At 40.6% G+C, this 19,934-nt stretch overlaps 1 protein-coding gene across 4 annotated transcripts in view; it reads left to right on the top strand.

Annotated features, from left to right (window-relative positions):
* Window positions 1–3,097: 3,097 nt before the first annotated feature.
* The window catches only part of NAV2 (neuron navigator 2), a 307,499-nt gene continuing 290,662 nt past the window's right edge, over window positions 3,098–19,934 (top strand). For all 4 annotated transcript variants that reach the window (XM_063289573.1, XM_063289572.1, XM_063289571.1 and 1 more), the window contains exon 1: window positions 3,098–3,588. In XM_063289573.1, the coding sequence (XP_063145643.1) occupies window positions 3,331–3,588 (258 nt within the window). In that variant the 5' untranslated portion in view covers window positions 3,098–3,330. The remainder of the gene's footprint in view (window positions 3,589–19,934) is intronic.

The following is a 19,934-nucleotide window of genomic DNA, read 5'->3' as shown; positions in this document are numbered from 1 at the left end:
GGTTTATCAGCTTTGCTGATATTTGCAGACCACCAGCAAATTGCTATATCTACAAAATTATCATGTCTCCAACCTAAGCAGGAGGGACCAAATGATATAAATATATAACTGTTGTATATACAGCTACCGTGCATAACATCTACATAAAGAAGTATTTGTTTAAGCAACTCTGAAGCTAGTAAATATTTGCAAAAGTTGTATTGCCAATTGAGGGAGAGCCAAGACGACTTATCATATGTTTGTGAGCAGGGAAAGGGCATTCTGTACAGAAGTGTGCATATTTGTAACATCTGAGAAATCCTCTTTTCAGATCTTTTAAGTATACAGAACGGCTTAGAGTTTTGTTCACTTTTCTTTCTCATATTGCTGGTGCTCACTGAACAAGTGGAATAGGCCATGGTCCTTTATGGATTATGTCCATTATGAGGGATAAATTCTCTGGGATTAGGTGGGCTCCTGTCATGGAGATCTAGTGACAATTCAATGCATGATTTGTTTGCTTGGGCATTTCCTTGACGCTCAGGACCCTCACACATTAGCTATATTTCATTTTTTAACTGATGTCATTGTGTTTTATTATGAACCACTTCTGGTTTTCACTGAAAATAGCAAATAATAAGAGGAGCAATGTGTAAACAATTAAGTCCCAGAACACCAAGAAGTCTTATTAGCAACTTCACTGTGCTAAAAGGAAATATAGCTTTGATCTGACTTGCTTCTTCCCACTTTTTTTTCTTTCCACTTAGTGAAGAAATCAGGATTGTAGTCCAAAGCAAGCCAGGAGAAAAGGTTCATGGAAGAATCTTGGGAGAAGACATGTTTGTAAATACATCCATTTTTAGGTACAGAGGAAAGGCCCGTAATTGGGCAATTAGGACCCCTTTTCATTGTTGGAGTTTGTGATTTACACTTGCTTCTCCCTCTGGGCACTGATGGACCCATCATCACCCAAAGGAAGAGACCAAGGTGTGAAGAGATTCCCAGATCATATCCTGGTAGCTTCTGAACACCTAAATATTTTGACGTAACTTACTCTCTTTTCTGTCCAAGCCTTCAGGATGGCATAGCAGCAGCCTTGGAAGCTCCTCAGATTCTTGAGTATCTGAAGAAATACAGAATCATAGCCAGTGGTGAGAGATGCTGGGAGTTGTATTTGCGTTGCAGCTGTGGCCATCTTTTGAGTTTGCAATGATTCTTATCATTTTGCTAGAACAGACTAACATACTGTATTTTCTTGAAGAACAATAGTTGAAATCTGCTCCCATCATCTGACTGATTTGCTTTTATGTCCTAAGATAAATCCAAAGTTAAGTGGGCTCAACAAATCGACACCTGTCAGCAACAATCAGACCTTTCATCCCAGGAAAACAAGAGCAAAGCTTTTGCCTCTGCTGATCAGTTTTTTTTTTAAGGATTTATAAAAAATAGCTCATGGGAGTTTACAAAAGGTGTGGATATGCATCTGTATTGTTACGATAGTACTGGGCCAGGGTTTTATTTGGACATTGCTATTCAGTGCCAGTGTGGTTTTCACTCCCTTATGCACATGCCGGAGTATTAGATTAATTATGATCAGAAGCACAACTTGGTTGGTCAGACCAAAGTCCAGCTACACCAGTGTTCTTTAGAGCAACTTTTTAGTTGAAGGCACCCATTGTTCCCCAGTCTCTGCTACTCAACAGAGGCTCCTTGTAGTTATCACAACTGTTAGCAGATAGTGATCTTTCATTATTCTGCCTTAGAACTCCATTGATATAAAATTCTATAAGGTACAGAAGCAGTGGTCAGTCCTAACTCTCTGGGAGATGATGTGGTTGTAAAATACATGCATTTTGAAAGTACGTATGGCTTGTCTTAAATAGCAAGATAAGGAAAAAAACCAGTTTAGCTGTGGCCATATTGCCTAACTGAAACCAACCTTTTCCCGTTAGAAACACCAGTTTTAGGTAAAGAGAGAACGGCTCCTTTTCATCTCCGACTTGATTGGGTTAAATTGCTCAGCACTTACTCACAGGCTGGGCCGTTGGCATTTTCAGTGGGAGTTTTCCTGTATGACTAGCCAGTGAGGACGACGGAACCATGATTCACCCTCATATGTTTTGATTCGAAAGTGCCTTCCTTTCGAGCCACAAACAAAAGACAGGACTGATGGCGGGGAATTTCCGCTTCCCGGCTGCTGCCGCCCCCCGCCCCGTGCCCCCCTGTAGCCCCTCGCGCATCCTTTACGCTCGGCCGAAACACCCTCCACGCTGCCGCAGAGCACCCGCCGCTCGCAGGCCAAAGAGTTTCGTGCCCGTCGCTGGACTTGAAGCACCGCCCCTTTTGCAGAGCTGTTTTGTTTCTGATTTGAGCGGGGAGGACCAATCAGAGGCCACGCAGGGTTTTTACGGTACTGTCAGATTGCAACCTTCTCCCGCTCCTTCTAATCTGGGCTGCCTTCTTTGGCGTCGTCCGCGCTGCTGGCTGCCTCTACTCACGCGCCCCTTGCTCTTTCGCCCCGAACGCGCGCTCCGGGTTGCCGCTCGGCTCGGAACCCCGCTCCACGCCGATGGTCAAAATGAGACGGACGCTTTGACAGCCGCCGCATTCTCTTTCTAGGGTTTTACGCGCAGCAACAGCAGCATCGCCGCTCGGGAAATGTCGTTGCCACCAGCAGCCTTAACGATTTAAATGTCATCCCTGGGCAGCTCGCTCTCTTTGCTTCGGCACCGTTGCTCTTGTGCACCGATACTAAGATTAAGAAACTCGGATTCTCTCAGGCTGGTATCCAAGGGCATCCTCATCATCTGCCATTCTACTGAGCTGCGTCTGTTTCTGGGCTAAGAGTGAAGACAGACATATTAAGTCTGAAAATCCTCCCTCTCTGCTAGGCTGGGGCGCGCGCACACCCAGCCAGCCACCCGAACTATATGTTGCAGCAGGTCCTTTGAAAGCAAGAAATCCAGGGGGTGGCTCGCTTTTCTCAGCTCCGGTGACCAGAGAATCAAGTTAAAGTCTCCCATCTTCAAGGAAAGGGTGGGGAAACCAATAAAGTGGCTGCTGAAAAGAACCAGCAAGTTAAACAGCCGCAGAAGAGAAGGAGGAGGGAACAAGGACCCTGGCTGAGAATTGAGGGAGCAGCTATATCAATCCGAGGAAACAGGTGGAAAGGCAGAGACAGCTCGAAGTTCCGTTCTAAAGAGAGATTTCCCCTGCTTTCCTTTTCCACCGCTCTTTTTGGGGGTGGGAGGGGGGAAGCTAGCCTGCCAGATTGCAACACCTGTCTTCACTCCGCTTCCTTGCTTGCTGCTGTTGTGACAGAGACGCACTGACAAAGCAGAAGGAGAAAAAATGCCAGCCATCCTGGTAGCCTCCAAAATGAAATCCGGACTACCTAAACCTGTCCATAGTGCTAGTCCCATTGTCCACATTCCAGCCGCGAGAACCATCCCACAGCCCTGTTACCTGAAGTTTGGGAACAAGGTGGAGGTGAACAAGTCAGCCTATGCCAGCCAGATCCCCCTCAAATCCCAGAATGGTCCCGAGAATGCGGGAGATGGCTTCCTTCGAAAGAAGAGTAGCTCCATTGAGAATGGCTTTGACACACAGGTCAGCAAAATGGTGCTAGCATGGTGTGAGCGTGGGTGGAGAGGCTGTATGATATGCACCTTTCTTCAGCAAGTGCATGGTTACTGAAAATGCCGGTTGTGATGGGGATGGGTAATTGTATTTCTGGTGGACACCGAAGCTGTGCAGGGAATGGTATTTTCTCTAAGTGTAACTGTAAAAGAGAACTGGCTGTTCCTAAATATTCCCTTGATTTATCTTCGCTCAGGGGTGTGTACTTTTATTTATAGGAGCCTAAATCTTTCAGTAATGCTGGATTACTGAAAGGAGTTGTTTGCTTTGTTTGGGAGGCCAGTATATACCAGCGCTGTTTGTTGGGGAATGATTTGCAGTGGGTGTGTTTGTGCATCTCACTGTGAACACCTGAAGAACTGCTGGAGCAGCTACCTAGTGTGGTGGTTCTGGTGTATGCAGCTGAGCATCATGCAGCAGGGCAAGCCATGCAAGTCTGTAGCTGAGACTGCTGCCTGCACACTGACACATACAGTAACCATTTGTGGGGTGAAGCTACAAGAAATATGCTGTTGAATGTTCATGCATTTAAAGGCCACTACATATACATTCACAAATACACAGGGATATTGTCCGTGCCTTGGGTGCCTCTGTGTGTGCAAGAGAGAGAGAAAGTGAGCAAGAGAATGTATGTATGAATGTATGTGTGAAGACCAGAAGACAGCATATTCCCTAGGTATAACCATTGATTTCTAATATGCAGTGTTGCCTGAAGCCATATTTGGGTGCCTCTTTAAATACTGTCGCTCTATATTATGGAGACTGCAATACTCCATGTCCTGGCTTTTTTTTTTAATTTTAGCAAGTGTATTAGTATTTTAAGCATGGCTCAGATTGCCGCTGCATTACCAGTGCCTGACTATGGCTCAAGAACAGTGAAAGGAGACAGTAAATGCTAACATACTACTGGAGCAGCAGAGCAGATGGACTGTTGCCACCAAGGTGACTAATTAATATTAGCCAGACTGAGATTGCCGTGCAGACAGATCGTCTGCTTGGTGTGCTGCAAACCCATTCTGCGGCTGCTTGAACCTGATCACAAGCAGCACAGCCATGTTGGCGTGGGAAGTTGCCTGTTTGAAGAAGAATTGCATTGCTGGCTTTTTCCTACCATGGGGAATACTGGGTCAGCCTTGCCAGTCTAGATTTTGCAGGGGGCAGCCTCAGAACCTGTCCTGCTGAGGAACAAGAGTCTGCCTGCTGTCAGCCCTAGCATGGCTTCCTGCCCTGCATTTCAGGGAATGCTGCAGATAAAGTGATGTACTGAGCTCAGTTTGTTAGGCTGTAGCAGGTCCTGAGGGCTTGGGAATTGGGAGGGAGAGGTGAGAGTGTCAGAGTAGTAACAGACAAGCTTTGCATCACATTACGCTCTGTAAGAAGGTCCAAATTCTTTTTAAAGTTCCCATACTTAAATTTGAAATAATCAGGACAATCTCATTCCAAAAAAAAAAAACCAGTAGGGGGGAGGCCAGTGAGGTGAATATGATACTATACTGAGGTGAGCAATGAGATGATGACTCTTATAAAAGCTTTCAAAGCGGTGTGGGCATTTGTTGGTGGCATAATCCATGCTGAGCATTGAACCACTGTATGGTCAATATTTTAGGAGTTCAAAATTGATTCAGTTAGTACTAATTGGGTTTTTTCTTTGTTGTGAGATGGGGGTGGTAAAACAAGTAGGATCCTTGTATGCCAGTTCTATAACTCAGTGCCTGGGGAAACATTTCACTTTGCAAATCACAACAGTTGTAGTAGCATTTTATCCAACAGAAGTACAGCCAGACTCTGCAGTAGTCCTGGTGTATCCTCACTGATAGAAATATTAAATTCTCAACTTCAGCCATTGGTATAAAATATTGATCTGTTCTTGACAATCCATCAGGACTGTTTTCAATTAGTCATTCTTTATATTCTCCTTCACCTAATATGTGTTTATCTATTCATTGTGTTAAATCAGTTGTAAGCCAACTGGAATGTATAAGCTATGTGTTCTGTTGGTATTAAATAAATACTAGTATTATTGTGAGCCTGGAATCATCTATGGGAACTCCTCAGATAAATTAATTTTGTAGGCCAAGTCCTTTGCATTGTGAGTACCTTCATGGTTATCCAACCAGTTGCATAATTTATTCCTTTTCCTTGCCCACATCCTTTCACATCATAAATAACATTAGCCATACATTCTGAATTTAGTATGAAATTCTATGAGCTACTCAAAGAGTAGAATATGATAAAAAAAATCTACCAACATGAAGCTGTTTATACTTAAAAAACCCTTCTTGTTTCTAGATTATGTTGTTTATTCGTTTAGTCGCTTCCGACTCTTAGTGACTTCATGGACCAGCCCACGCCAGAGCTTCCTGTCGGTCATCAACACCCCCAGCTCCCCCAGGGATGAGTCCGTCACCTCTAGAATATCATCCATCCACCTTGCCCTTGGTCGGCCCCTCTTCCTTTTGCCCTCCACTCTCCCTAGCATCAGCATCTTCTCCAGGGTGTCCTGTCTTCTCATTCTGTGGCCAAAGTATTTCAGTTTTGCCTTTAATATCATTCCCTCAAGTGAGCAGTCTGGCTTTATTTCCTGGAGGATGGACTGGTTTGATCTTCTTGCAGTCCAAGGCACTCTCAGAATTTTCCTCCAACACCACAGTTCCAAAGCATCGATCTTCCTTCTGTCAGCCTTCCTTATGGTCCAGCTCTCGCAGCCATATGTTACTACGGGGAACACCATTGCTTTAACGATGCGGACCTTTGTTGTCAGTGTGATGTCTCTGCTCTATTATTTTTTTTTTTTAAACTAATTATCGAGATTTGTCATTGCTCTCCTCCCAAGAATTAAACGTCTTCTGATTTCCTGGCTGCAGTCAGCATCTGCAGTAATCTTTGCACCTAGAAATACAAAGTCTTTCACTGCTTCTACATTTTCTCCCTCTATTTGCCAGTTATCAATCAAGCTGGTTGCCATAATCTTGGTTTTTTTGAGGTTTAGCTGCAAGCCAGCTTTTGCACTTTCTTCTTTCACCTTTATCATAAGGCTCCTCAGTTCCTCTTCGCTTTCAGCCATCAAAGTGGTATCATCTGCATATGTGAGATTGTTAATGTTTCTTCCAGCGATTTTAACTCCAGCCTTGGATTCCTCAAGGCCAGCTTGTCGCATGATGTGTTCTGCATACAAGTTGAATAGGTAGGGTGAGAGTATACAGCCCTGCCGTACTCCTTTCCCAATCTTAAACCAGTCCGTTGTTCCGTGGTCTGTTCTTACTGTTGCTACTTGGTCGTTATACAGATTCTTCAGGAGGCATACAAGATGACTTGGTGTCCCCATACCACTAAGAACTTGCCACAATTTGTTCTGGTCCACACAGTCAAAGGCTTTAGAATAGTCAATAAAACAGAAATAGATGTTTTTCTGAAACTCCCTGGCTTTTTCCATTATCCAGAGGCTATTGGCAATTTGGTCCCTAGTTCCTCTGCCTTTTCTAAACCCAGCTTGTACATCTGGCTTCTAGATCATACTTTACAAAATATAGATCACTGACTTTAGAGTATAACTGTGAATTGTAAAAGCCTTATAATGGAAGAGAGGATGTTGGTCATGAGATAAATGACTCACCCTGATGATAGAACTGATACATAAGTCACTGGCAAGGACTATCTGTACTTATCAAGTCCTTTAACTATAGGAAGACCAGCCTTGAGCTCATCTTCACACTCCAGTTGCATTTTGGACTGAAGCAGCTACAGAATTTGACAAGTGGAAAAAAATGACCCTTCACCACTGAGCTTCTTTCAGAGACATATGTGCATCAATAGATGCAGAGTTATTAGGATGGTGGAATCTGTATGTTTTAGGCATGCTTCCGGGCCTTGAAGAAGAGAGGTTGCTAAAGGTTCTGGAATCTATGAACAGCTGGGGAACACAGGCAGTTTTGTTGTAGCAGATCAGATATTTTCCCCCTGGGACCGCAATTTTTGCTTCAAGGAACAGTGGCTCTCCAGTTTCACTAGGAGAGATTGTTCCTATCACCTGCATCTTTACCCTTTTGAGAGAAGAGCTCTAGGATTAGATCTGTATGCAAAACATCTTGTGTATGTGCAAATGTACAAACAATAGGTGATAGCAAAGATACCTGCTGGAGATCCCTGAATCGGTTAGTGAAGTTTTTTTTCTCTTAATCATTCTCCTTAGTATTTCCTCCTTTACAATAACAAGCTGCAACCAAAGTTGATATTTGACCTCAGTTATTCACTTGAATATACATTTCTGTATTCTCACTGAACTTTATGTTAATGATTTCTTGTGAAGATGGAGCAAGAGATGAAGAATCACATAATCTTGAGTTTTGCTATGGCCATCTTTGGCTACTAGTTTTAACTTGAGAATAAATTGGATAATTAGTGCATTCATTTTATACAGGTAGTCCTTGCTTAATGACTGCCCTTTTTAGTGACTGTTCAAAGTTACAATGGTGCTGGAACAGTAACTTTATGACCTGTCCTCACACTTACGACCATTGCAGTGTCCTTGCGGTCAGGTGATCAAGATTTGGGTGCTTTGCAACCTGTGGGTATTTATGACCATCACAGTGCTCCATGGTCATGTGATTGCCATTTGTGTGCTTCACAGCTGGCTTCCAACAAACAGTCAATGGAAAAGCCAGCAGTAAAATCACAAGTCATGGTCACATGGTGTCTCACTTAGTGACCATGGGTGATTCACTTAACAACTGCGGTGGAAGTGAGGTAATAACTGTTGTGGTCACATGATGTCTTGCTTAGTGATGGAATTGCTGGTCCCAATTGTGGTTGTTAAGCAAGGACTACCTGTATATTATATTTCGGCATAGGTATAGGGATGGACATTAAAACCCTTGTGTTTCGAAGGAAGTAGGCTTCACTGTCCCCCTTGTAATGAAATAAGCCCTTCTGACTTGAGTTATTTATTCTATTATGGCCAGAGTGGAAGACTGTTGCCTGAAGTAATTGTGTTGATGCCAAAAACAGGCCACACTCACACTGACTCTCTACCTAGTTGACTCAGTACTGTTCTGCTCCCCAGCAGTTCCATAATCTTATACCTCTACCCTCTCTGCAGCCTCCTGCTTCTCCTCAATTCTTCCAACAGTTTAATATTCTTCTCTTTCTTTTCTATGCTGCATTCAGGACTATGGTTGCCTATTGAATCTGCTGTGGGTGAAAAAGTAGTGCTGGTTCTAGGTTCTAGAAGGCCTTTGGTTAAGATGCTGTTATGGGGCCCCTTTCCTTAATGAATCTTCTTCCCTACTGCTGTAATTTCTGCCCTATTCTTAACAATACCTCATAGATAAAGAGTTGCAGAGATTCTTTTATCCTGCAACTCCCCGCTGGCTTATGGGAAGCATCAGCAAGAAGGGCAGGCAATAAAATCAGGAGATGTCCACTGATGCCAAGCATTGATTCTGGCCCCAGAACAATGGACATTATTTTTTGCCAATGGGATAATAACTTAATTACTTACTTACTGTACTTATTTTACATTTATATCTAAGCATGGAACACAAAGCAGTATATCAACAGATATTAAACAAAAACTGATCCAGGAATGCTTTTACTTCTGAAAGGTTGCTGCACTATTTGACACAAATTTTTGAGACGAGTTTCCTCTATATTTTTTTCATATAACAACACTGAAATGGCCCCACACATTGAGAAATGTCACAAGAAGAGAATTGATAAACTTGGTACATACACAGACACACACATAAACTTTAGTTCCAGTGAGAGTTAGGGATTAGATCAGCAGCCTGTCTTTTTTTCCTTCTTAAGAGGTAATCATGTTTACCCCCTTTCCAACATAAAATAAAAAGCAGAACCACTCCGTTGCGGTCTACATCTAGATTCCGACTGATTCTTGGTTTCCAAGCATGGTAGCCATTAAGTTGCTACATCTATAAAATCAGAAGGTTCCTACTACTGCTCTGGTTGCATTATTTGCTATCTTGTGATGAGAAATCTGAAACAAACCCCCCAAATATAATCTTTTATAATGTTATTATTCTGTACTACAGTCAGCAAGAGAATTCCCTTCTACAAGAGTAGACCAGAAGTCCATTTTATAAGACACCTCTGAAGTCTGTAAGTGACAAGTTCCATTTATAGAAATATAGTTAGGCAATATCTATTTTCTTTAAATGAATTTAAATGACCATGGCCAAATGAATTGCATCCTACTGAACTGAAGGAACATAGTAATGAATTGACTGAAACTTTATGGGGTATCTTTGAGAAATCCTGGAGAACTAATGAAATGCCATACAACCAGGGCAAGCTAAATATCACTACTGTATCTTCAAAAATGGAGGAAAGGAAGATTTGGTGAGCTATAGATCAGTCACTCTGATATCAATACCTGGAAAGAATCTAGAACAGATTATATAAAGATAATTGATCTATAAGCAACTATGTCACAATTACCAAAAGTAAGCACAGATTTGTCAAGAGCAAGTGTTGTCAGACTAATTTTATCTCATTTTTTATCAGAGAACCCCTTTGTGAGAATGCGGTAAATGTGATATATCTTGATTTCAGCAAAGCATTGACAAAGTACGGCATGATATTCTGATTAGTAAACTGGTTAACTGTGAGTTGGCTAGCATGACAGCTAAGTGGATACACAGCATGACAACTAAGTGGATACAAAATCATACCCAAAGAGTTCTCACAAGCAGTTCCTCATCAAAGAACTAAGTGAATGCCACAGGGTTCATCCAGTACTCTCCAACATTTTCATTAATGGCATGGATGAAGAATTCAAGGGAGCACTTATCAAATATGCAAATGTCACAAAATTGGATGGGATAATAAATACCCTAGAAGGCAGAAATAAAATTCAGAACGTCGGTGTACTGAAATGAAATAACAGAATGAAATTTGATGGAAAAAATATGCTAATTTTTTCCACTTAGGAAAGAAAAGTCAAGCACACAGGGATAGAATGGGAAATACCTGCCCTGATAATTAAAAGGAACTAGGAATAGTATTGGCTGCAAACTGAAGATGAGTAGGTAGTGTGTTGGAAGGAAGGAAGGAAGGAAGGAAGGAAGGAAGGAAGGAAGGAAGGAAGGAAGGAAGGAAGGAAGGAAGGAAGGAAGGAGCAGACCAATATCTGTTTTCTAACATTCCAGAAAACAGGACACAGAAAAATTGATCTAGATTATAGGAGGGTAGATTCTGTTTCAATGTTAGAAAAAAATCCTAAATGGTAAGAGCAGTTTGACAGTGGTATGGATTACCCAGAAATGTGGTGGGCTCCTTTTCACTAGACGTGTTCTAGAAGGCTATTTCCCTGGGATTATTTCATTTGGATTCCTGCACTGAGCAGCAGTTGGATTCAGTATTCTAAATTGCCTCTTCCAACTCTACAGTTCTGTGACAAAGGTCTTCCAACCTCGTTAGGTAACAATTACAGTGGCTGGCTCCGAGATCCAAGTATAGTTCCTAGATGATAAAAGTGTGTGTGTGTGAGAGAGAGAGAGAGAGAGAGAGATTTTTCACACAATATATAAACCCTGGGCGTGGGTTTGAGCCCATCTCCTGGTTGTATGGATGACACACACACACACACACACACACACACACACACTTTATTATTAAATGTTAAAAAAAAAATACAGATTTTGAAAGAGAAAAGTAAGGAAAACAAAGAAAAGTAATAGGTGAAAAAAAGTGCAACAAACGGAAGAGGAGAGGAGAGGAGAGGAGAGGAGAGGCTTCCTGTCTTCTTAACAGCAGTTACAAGTACATTTATATTTTACCTTCTCAGAAGTATAGTTCCTAGATGATACAAGTTTTGATTCTACTCTACATTGCTGTTTCTGGCGACAATATTTTGTTAGAGGCCTTTGAACTTAGCCTCTCTGCCTAGTGTGCTCAGTATGCGATCCGTTATCGTCTGGGAACAGAACTGAAATCCAGCCTTTCGATCCGCATCCGTGTTGCTGAGCTCAGTGAAACTGTGGCTCTAAAGCCCCTTCACCGTGACTGGCTCTTGCCTTTTCCTCACGCTTCTCTTTCTTTCGATTTCTTTTTATAATACAGCTAGGAATGGCCTTTCTGCCTTCAGAGCTGCACAAGTGATAATTGTGCTTTGAAACTAGACCCAGATCAACCCAATCTCAAAACAAAACATCCAACAGGGTATGGGCAAGCTGGTCAAAACTCACTGAAAGGTCTGAGAGAATAATAACCACGTCCTCTACTCCGTAGCCACAAGAGACTTCCCACAAGAGGCAACAGAAGAGAATTCCTGGAAGTTATCCATTTGAGTCTTGGCTGAATTTTCACTCCAATAACTGCATTTTAAGTCTAGCCTGCTGTACCCCTCTTCTTGAACTGAACTAAAGAAGAAACCAACCTTCCAACTCAGAATTGTTTACCTAGCTAAAAATACACTGGTCTAATATTATTTTTAGAATTGTTATATATCAAGTATATAAATTGCCAGTGCCAATGTGTATTATTAGGCATGGCTTGTTGGTACATTTTGTAACAGGAAGCTGCTGGTTTTCCATTTACCATGTACTGGAATATACAGTAGTTAAACACTTGTCACTTAACTGGCAAGTCTCTCAGATAATCTGGAAAACCATTCCTTCAGAATCCGTTTGTGAACTTTGGCTTGTTTGGGAAATAAAATTGCTGAATCTAGCTTGTAATTTCCCTTCACTGCATTTTTGCAGTTACAAGGTGATCACTGCACACTGCTTTACTTATTGAGGATATTTGTTTTATTATTATTACATCTGTTATTATGGGTTATACATTCAACTATTTAAAAATGAAAGCAGATTACGGTTAGAAATGAATAAATTTACCAATGTTACTTTCATTCAATTTCACTTATTTTGAACTCTTAAATTTCATTTGTTCCATTTCCTCATTAGCTTAAGCACTTTTTTTAAAAAAATTGCAGAATAAGTCACATGCATTTTTGTGCATCCTGAGATATACTTTTTCAAGCAAATATAATATAACATATATGTTTTCACTAATACATGCATGTTTGCACTTATTTCTAACATACATGTTTTTGTAGATTCTCTTTGGTTTGGAAAACCGAATTTTGAAAATGACCTTGGTCTGCCCTAATTATTAGCTACTCTAAGACCAGTTTTGGTCTCAAAGGAAATTGAAAGATGTCTGATGATTGATGAACAAATCTACAGTGAACCAAATGCTCTGCCTATATTTTCATTTGCTATTTTTATTATTACAAATCATATTAAATATTCCCAAGAGGTATCACCTTCATTTTCATTTGTGTCCTATTCTAAATTGTCACTTAACTTTGCACCTTTAAAGTGGCAAAGAGCTAGAGAAACAATAGCTACTTGTCAGCTGCAAGAGGGTATCAGTTGTAACACTTGATTTGCACTAATAGTCTTAGTGTAGGATGTGCTAGGGGGTGGAGTGAGAAGAGAAAAAGTGCAGAAAAAGGAGCCATTGCATTTCCTTGAGGTTGGATAGATGGTCAGGGCACAACTGTACTGATTACAAGAGACTGGTGTGGATAAGGACCTGCTCTTTGGAGGTAACAGGACACCATCCAGTCATGGGATAATTACATACTTTGCCCTGACACTATCATCAGGGACACAGCATCAACCCCTGACCTGGGCTGGACTCTTGAGCTTCCAGGCCTCCCATAATTCAGGTTGCGGGGTGTATAACACCCACTTCCCTGATCATGGATCTAGTCCAGTCCCAAAGTTGAGATCAATAAAAGAAAAGCATTCTAATACAGAGATGCACTGACAAATATACATAACTGAAAGGAGTAAATGACATCATGCATTGACAACAGCCAAACAGCAGTATTTTCCTGAAGACCCCCGCCCCCATACACAAACATTGTATATATATTATATTGGCTTCCGGTGCAATTCAAGGTGCTGGTTTTCACCTTAAAATCCCTTCATGGCTTAGGACTGGTTTATTATGGGACTCTCTCTCCCCAGTTGTTTCTACCCATCCTATCCAATCTGGTAGATACCATCAGCTGCTCCATGTACCATCAGCTAGGTAGTGTCAGCTGGGGGCCCCAGAAGCATGGCACCTGCCCTTTGGACCATACTTTCCCCTGAGATTAGATTGACCCCATCCCTGTTGGCCTTTCGTAAGGCTTTAAAAACCCGGCTTTGTGCTCGAGCCTGGGGCCCTGGGTGTAGGTTTGAGCCCATCTCCTGGTTGTATGGATGATAGGTTAGATCATGCCTGGCTGCTGTGTGGTTTTATGTTTGTTTTCTATTATGTATTTGTGTTATTATTTGTTTATTGTAAGCCGCCTAGAGTCATGTAAAAGTGAGATGGGCAGCTATATAAATCAAATAAATACATAAATTCAATAAAATAAATTAAAAAATAATAAAACTAATGATTTTAAAAACAGGAAGAGAACATATTAAATACAGGTCCACCCATTGTTGTCCCTCAGATGCTTCTTGGCTCTCAGCTTCTTCTGCTTCTGATGTCACCTAGTGTTGTATTCTGCATCCCTGCTGTGCTGAAAAGGATCTTCCCTGTTGGATCCTGAGCACCACTGCAGATTGATTGATTGATTGATTGATTGATCAATCAATCAATCAATCAATCAATCAATCAGACAAGTATGCCTCCAGTTTATTTTCCATTCAGGGCAGCTTACAATGATAAAAATATCTTTGGCACATATAAACCAATGAAATATCCACAATATATAAAAGTATTAAAATATCCACAGTAAACAATATGCTAAAACATCCATGGTAAACAGTGCAACAAGAGGACCATGTATCCTATCACTCTAATAAATTAATGATGTCCCTAAATACCATACTGTAATTTTAAGGCAATATACAAACAGTACATAATTTGCCTGACACAATAGCAGGATGGCAATCAAGTACCAAATAAGCTATCTATGGCTAGGTCTTTATTGCTTTCCGGAAGGCTGACAGAGTGGAGGCTAATCTCTTGTCCAAGGTTGGACCTGTTCATAATGTTAGTGCTGTGAAGGTAGAATGTTGTCTTCTAGCCTCTGTCCCTTTGTTTCATGGGGATAGGAGATTACTAGGAGTTTCTTCTGTGATACACACACTGAATGGGTCAGTTCTGGAGATGGCAGTCTTGGAGATAGCTTGGCTCCAAGTGACATAGGGCTTTACGGGTTAAGAACATGTTCATTAATAAGATAACATAATTGTGTCAGCCTGTCTTAACTTTGCAAGCAACCCTTCGTCTCCAAGGGTATCAGTTCTCAAAAGCAAATGTCTCACTCAGCAAGTCAAAGTGCCCCAGGCTGGCCAAGTTATTTTAGAATGCAAGAAATAAACTGCCCCAGTTTTCTCTCCCTCTTTATGGCACTATCTATACACTAACATAACATTAAATATTTGAAAAGTGTACATTCTCTCCAGTTCAGTTTCCTGAGACAGCCACCTCATACTGTTGTTTGTGAACATCACAAACAAACAAACAAACAAATCTGTACTACGTAGCATAAGTGAACATCAGGAATCAAAGATACTGGAAGACTTGTCCCCAGTTATTCATATTGCCATAAAAATGAGCTGGCTGGGAAAGTAAAATTCAGGTTCTCAAGTGAGCTGTCAAAGTGCCAACAAGGGGATTAGAGAATCATGGAATTACAGGTATATTAAGTTTTGCACAGCAAATTATTTTCTTAATTCTGATTCTGTTGCCAAGGAAAACTACTGATATCATCTTTAGCCTGCTTACCTATCCATCTACTTGGATACCTATCCAGTCTACCTGAATCCTGAATATATCCTGCCTGCCCCACATATCACCTTGTGGTGCAAATGGTGAGAACATTAGCTTGGCCAAAGTCACAGGGCTGAAGTAAGATTTGAACCTAGATAGATTCCTGGCTCACATTTTTACATCAGCCATTATATTACATCTGTTCTTATAATATATGCAGTTGCATCCAAGATTCTGAGCAAATGTATTCAATTTCTCTCCTACAAGAATTCTCAAAGTGAAGCTGCCACAATTGCCATTTTGAAGATGCCAAGTATGTGATGTAGCAAGCCCAAGAGAATTTCACTTTCAGGAAATCAATTTTCAATTAATTAAGTGGAGCTTAAGTGTCACCAAAGCTGTGTGGGCACTGGATTTTAGCCTAGATAAGCAACTTGAACATTTTAAAATGAACTTAGTATGCACAATTCCATTAAATTCTGTAATGATTGTTTTGCATGCAATTATTATCCCCAAGGACTAGGGAGTAATTGTCTCAGAGACTCTGTCTTTCATCAATATAAATTAAAAGTTACTCTTACATGTTTTATTGCTTCAACTAATTTTCATTAATCACCATAATGTCTACAGCTAAGCCAGTGCTGATTAACTAGCTTGTGAAGTAACTTTCAAAGTAGAGCTGTAGACTATTTTCAAGGATGACAAACATGTACATTTGGCAACTCCAGGACAGAATCCACTGGTCCAAAAGTGCTCCCTTTTCTAATTTGCATTCAGAATACAACAACAAGAAGTCAAATGAAGCCTGAAAGAATTTTCTTTTACATGGCCTATGTGGTAGAGCTGTCCAATGTGGGAAATGCAAGACGTGTGTCTGAAGTTTTAGGATCCAGCACTGTACATAAAGGGAGAAATTTCCAAATGTGTTTAGAAAGCACAATTAAACATTAAAGAGATCTTCCTTTACCATCTGCATCATTTCCTTTTCTATGTTTGCCTGCATTAACATTAAAGTGGTGTACTACAAAGAAATCCCTTTAGATCCAGGCCAGAGAAATTATAATGATTCCCACATTACATCTGTCAGAATATTAGATTCCTGCAGAGGGGTCAAAATGGTCAAAAGTTATTTTCTATAGAAGCTTTATTTCATGTGAAGATTTCAAAGTGTCTGTCCAGGGCTAAGAATGCTGTAGGGCAGGTTTATGAGATTTGTAAATCAGACAAGCCTTCAATTAATTATTATTGGAGGTTTTAGGAGGAAAAATCTGACAATGTTCTTTTTGCAGATGTGCTCCATGTAAAACTCCAGTACCATGTTCAGATAAAGGATTTCATACTTTTTATGAAGCATAAAACATAAGCAGTTATTTATTTACCCGTTTCATAGTCTGTCTTTCTATCTATGTGGTTGCTAGGAGTCGAAAATGACTTGATGGCAGATAATCAATCAATCTTTCTAACAGGTAACAGTTATGAAAATACAGAATATAAAATAAGGAGAAAAAAACCAAAGTCCTAATAAAAAAGATGAATCTTGGTTATTTTTTTGTAAAGGCAGACAGAGTGAGGGCTAAAGGCGTCTCCCAAGAGAATATACTATATTCCATAGCCGTATTTTCTGTAAGCACACCTCTGAAAGTGGTGACATATTCAGAAGGGCATCTCCTACAGATCTAATGTCTGGACAGGTTCATAATAGAAACAGTTCCTCAGATATCAGCTTTGCATCAGGAAAGTGAGATTTTGCTTGCTTTGCCAACCAGGTAATTATTTATTTAGCTATCTTGACCTAGAGCAGAATTTCAGGTTTTGACTAGCCCTTTGGTATGATTTGAACAGGAATGTAAGGAATCGATAAAGCCATGCCATGCTAGAACTCTTACTTGTGATCCGTTCTTTCCTTTCTTCACAAGAAAGTTAGAAAACTTAAGGCACTGAATTACACATTCTAGTGGTTATATTCTTTGAATGTATGGTTGAACACTTAAGAACTTCTCACCCCACTGTAAGTTCTTCTAGACGCAGAACTACAATGGGAAATTTTAAACCATGATTTATGTTCAGTGAAAAATTTTGCTCTCATCGGTGTCACGCTCAGTTGTATTAGAAAGTCAAGCTATAGTAGTGTGGAAGAGTATGAATGTGTTTTAATCTGTAGAACAAAGAAAAATAATTTATTAAGTGAGTTGTCAAGACCTCCAGCAATTATGAAGTATCCACAGAAGAAAAGAGAACATCTGACTTATTTTGTTAAATTGTTTGTTACAATTCGTAACAAACGTAGGACCCCCTATGTTGGCATTCCAATACTCTGTCTAATTAGTCCGGTAACAAATAGTGGATTAAAGATACCACGTTGGTCCCCTGCCTCAATGTTACTGCTCCCATTACTGTCTTCATTGACCTCTATAACATGAAGGGTGAACATCTGCAAAAGGGAGTCTGCTATAGTTATATAATTACACATATATAATCCTATTCATGTAAGGGGTTTTAAAAACCTTGAAGCATATAGCTTCCATCAAAAATGAAACCTTGAAGTCATATTCTCTGTAGGCATATTAAACCATAGGGCATGTTGGCACGACATGCTTAGCTGTTATACAGCTTAGAGATACACAGGTTCTGCTAATGCTTTGTTTGGGCCTGTTGGCTCCTTCCTTGAGTAGCAAGAACTGCCTGGATTCTAATCTATCCATCATGCTCTATTCATTGATAAGAATGTTAATTCTAACTGCTGTAGAAAATATAACTATAATTTTACAACAGACTAATGGTTACAATGGCTGGAACTAGCATGCATTCTGCATTTATATGGAAGTGGAGGTTGTAGCTGATTGATTGGAAGTGAGGGTAGGTCTGCTTGACCGCTTGTAGACAGCAACCTTCTCTTACTGTGTGATTGGTTTTTAGGATTGTTACTGTGTTAGGGTGGCGAACAGGACTGATTTTCTGCCCTTATTGCACCCACAGTTTGTATGGCTTTGTTTAGGATTAACAATTTCTTCTCTTCTAGGAAGAAACAATGGAGTTACTGCTGTGAATGGCTACTGTGATACTTTCCCTACATTCTTCAAGGATAAAATCACTTACAGTGATTTATTATTTGGTGTTAGATACCACTTATACAGAATCTAATGTGATGGATGGGCTAACATCTTGTGATATTGGGATTCATATAAGCTTGTGGAAAGCAAGGAAGTGGACAGGGGTCACTGCAATATGAATGCAGTATGACTGTGATTTTGATCCATGTTCTTCCTAGTTCTTTTGTGCAGTGAGGGAATTCTAATTGGCTGGATTCAAAAAGCGGCTAATGGAAAAAGTATGATGCCACCAGTCATGAACAAGGTGGCGATGCACTTCTCTTAAAAAATCATGTCTTGATCCAGCTTTTGAAAACTATCATCCTGTCTCCAACCTCCCTTTTTAGAATGGTTGTTGTCCTAACACGCAGGAACCACGCCGAGATGACAAATAGGTCTCTGGTGTTTTATTACTGCTACATTAGACAGAAAATCCTAACAAACTGAAGAAGAGTGAGAAAACCCATACAGATAAACCCCCAAAGTCAAGGCGGGTCTGTTCTGTGTCTCTTTGAATGACAGCTCAAATTCTCCCTACTACGCATGTGTTTTTCCCCCTGGATAGGGGCCCCCTCCTGCTCACCATCAGTGTTCATGACAGTTGTAGAGAATATGATGGTATCTCCGCTACAGATCTAGCTGTTTTTCAGTCTGGATTTCTGAACTAGTCATGTTCTGGTGGATGACCTAATTTGAGACCTTGTGTGTGGGAATGCATCCCTCTTGGTCCTAACAGACCTCTCAACTACTTTTGATACTATCAACTATAGTATTTATTGGACTGCCTGTGGGGATTGTGAATTAGAGGCACTGTTTTACAGTGGTTCCACTCTTATTTGTGAGAGCTGGCTCTTATATTGATAAGAAGTGTCCAAACCAATCAATGGAGGCAGTCTACCCAACTTCATAAAAGAGACGTGCCTCCTCCTCTTTATACCAAAAAAGCATGAAAAAGTGAATATGAATTTTGCCACCTTAAATTGCTTATACATATTGGCTGCTTATCTGAAAATAGAGTAGTTGCTGGAATTGTTGTATCTTTAACCTTTTTTCTAATAAATATTGCTAATCAGAGCTCTAAAAGACATGTTCTTTGGATTAACTCTTTCTGGTTGGGGCTTCTAGAAGAAAAATCTGGAATTATCTTAATTGGCTGTTTCAATCAGTAGAAGTGAGGGAGAATTGGTTGAACTGGTGGTGCTCCATCATGGGTTAGTGCAGGGCTTATATGTCATCCTAATCTGTAACATGTATAAGTCCATACACTAGTTTGGGGTGAGGTACCATCCCAAGATATATGGGAAATCAGCTATAGAAGTTCCTGCTCAATGTCTGGAGGCCATGAGGGTCTGGATGGGGAAAAATATGTTTGGACTCAATCCCAGGAAGACAGGGATACTCTTAGCCCATAAGAATTCTGTTTCCATGATAGTTCTGGCTTTAGCTCTGGATGGAGTTCTTTCCTAAAGAAGCTGATCTGCAACTTGG

Source organism: Candoia aspera, chromosome 1 (assembly GCF_035149785.1).
Source record: "Candoia aspera isolate rCanAsp1 chromosome 1, rCanAsp1.hap2, whole genome shotgun sequence".
NCBI classification, from domain to species: domain Eukaryota; kingdom Metazoa; phylum Chordata; class Lepidosauria; order Squamata; family Boidae; genus Candoia; species Candoia aspera.
This window is presented reverse-complemented; position numbering and strand designations above follow the sequence as displayed.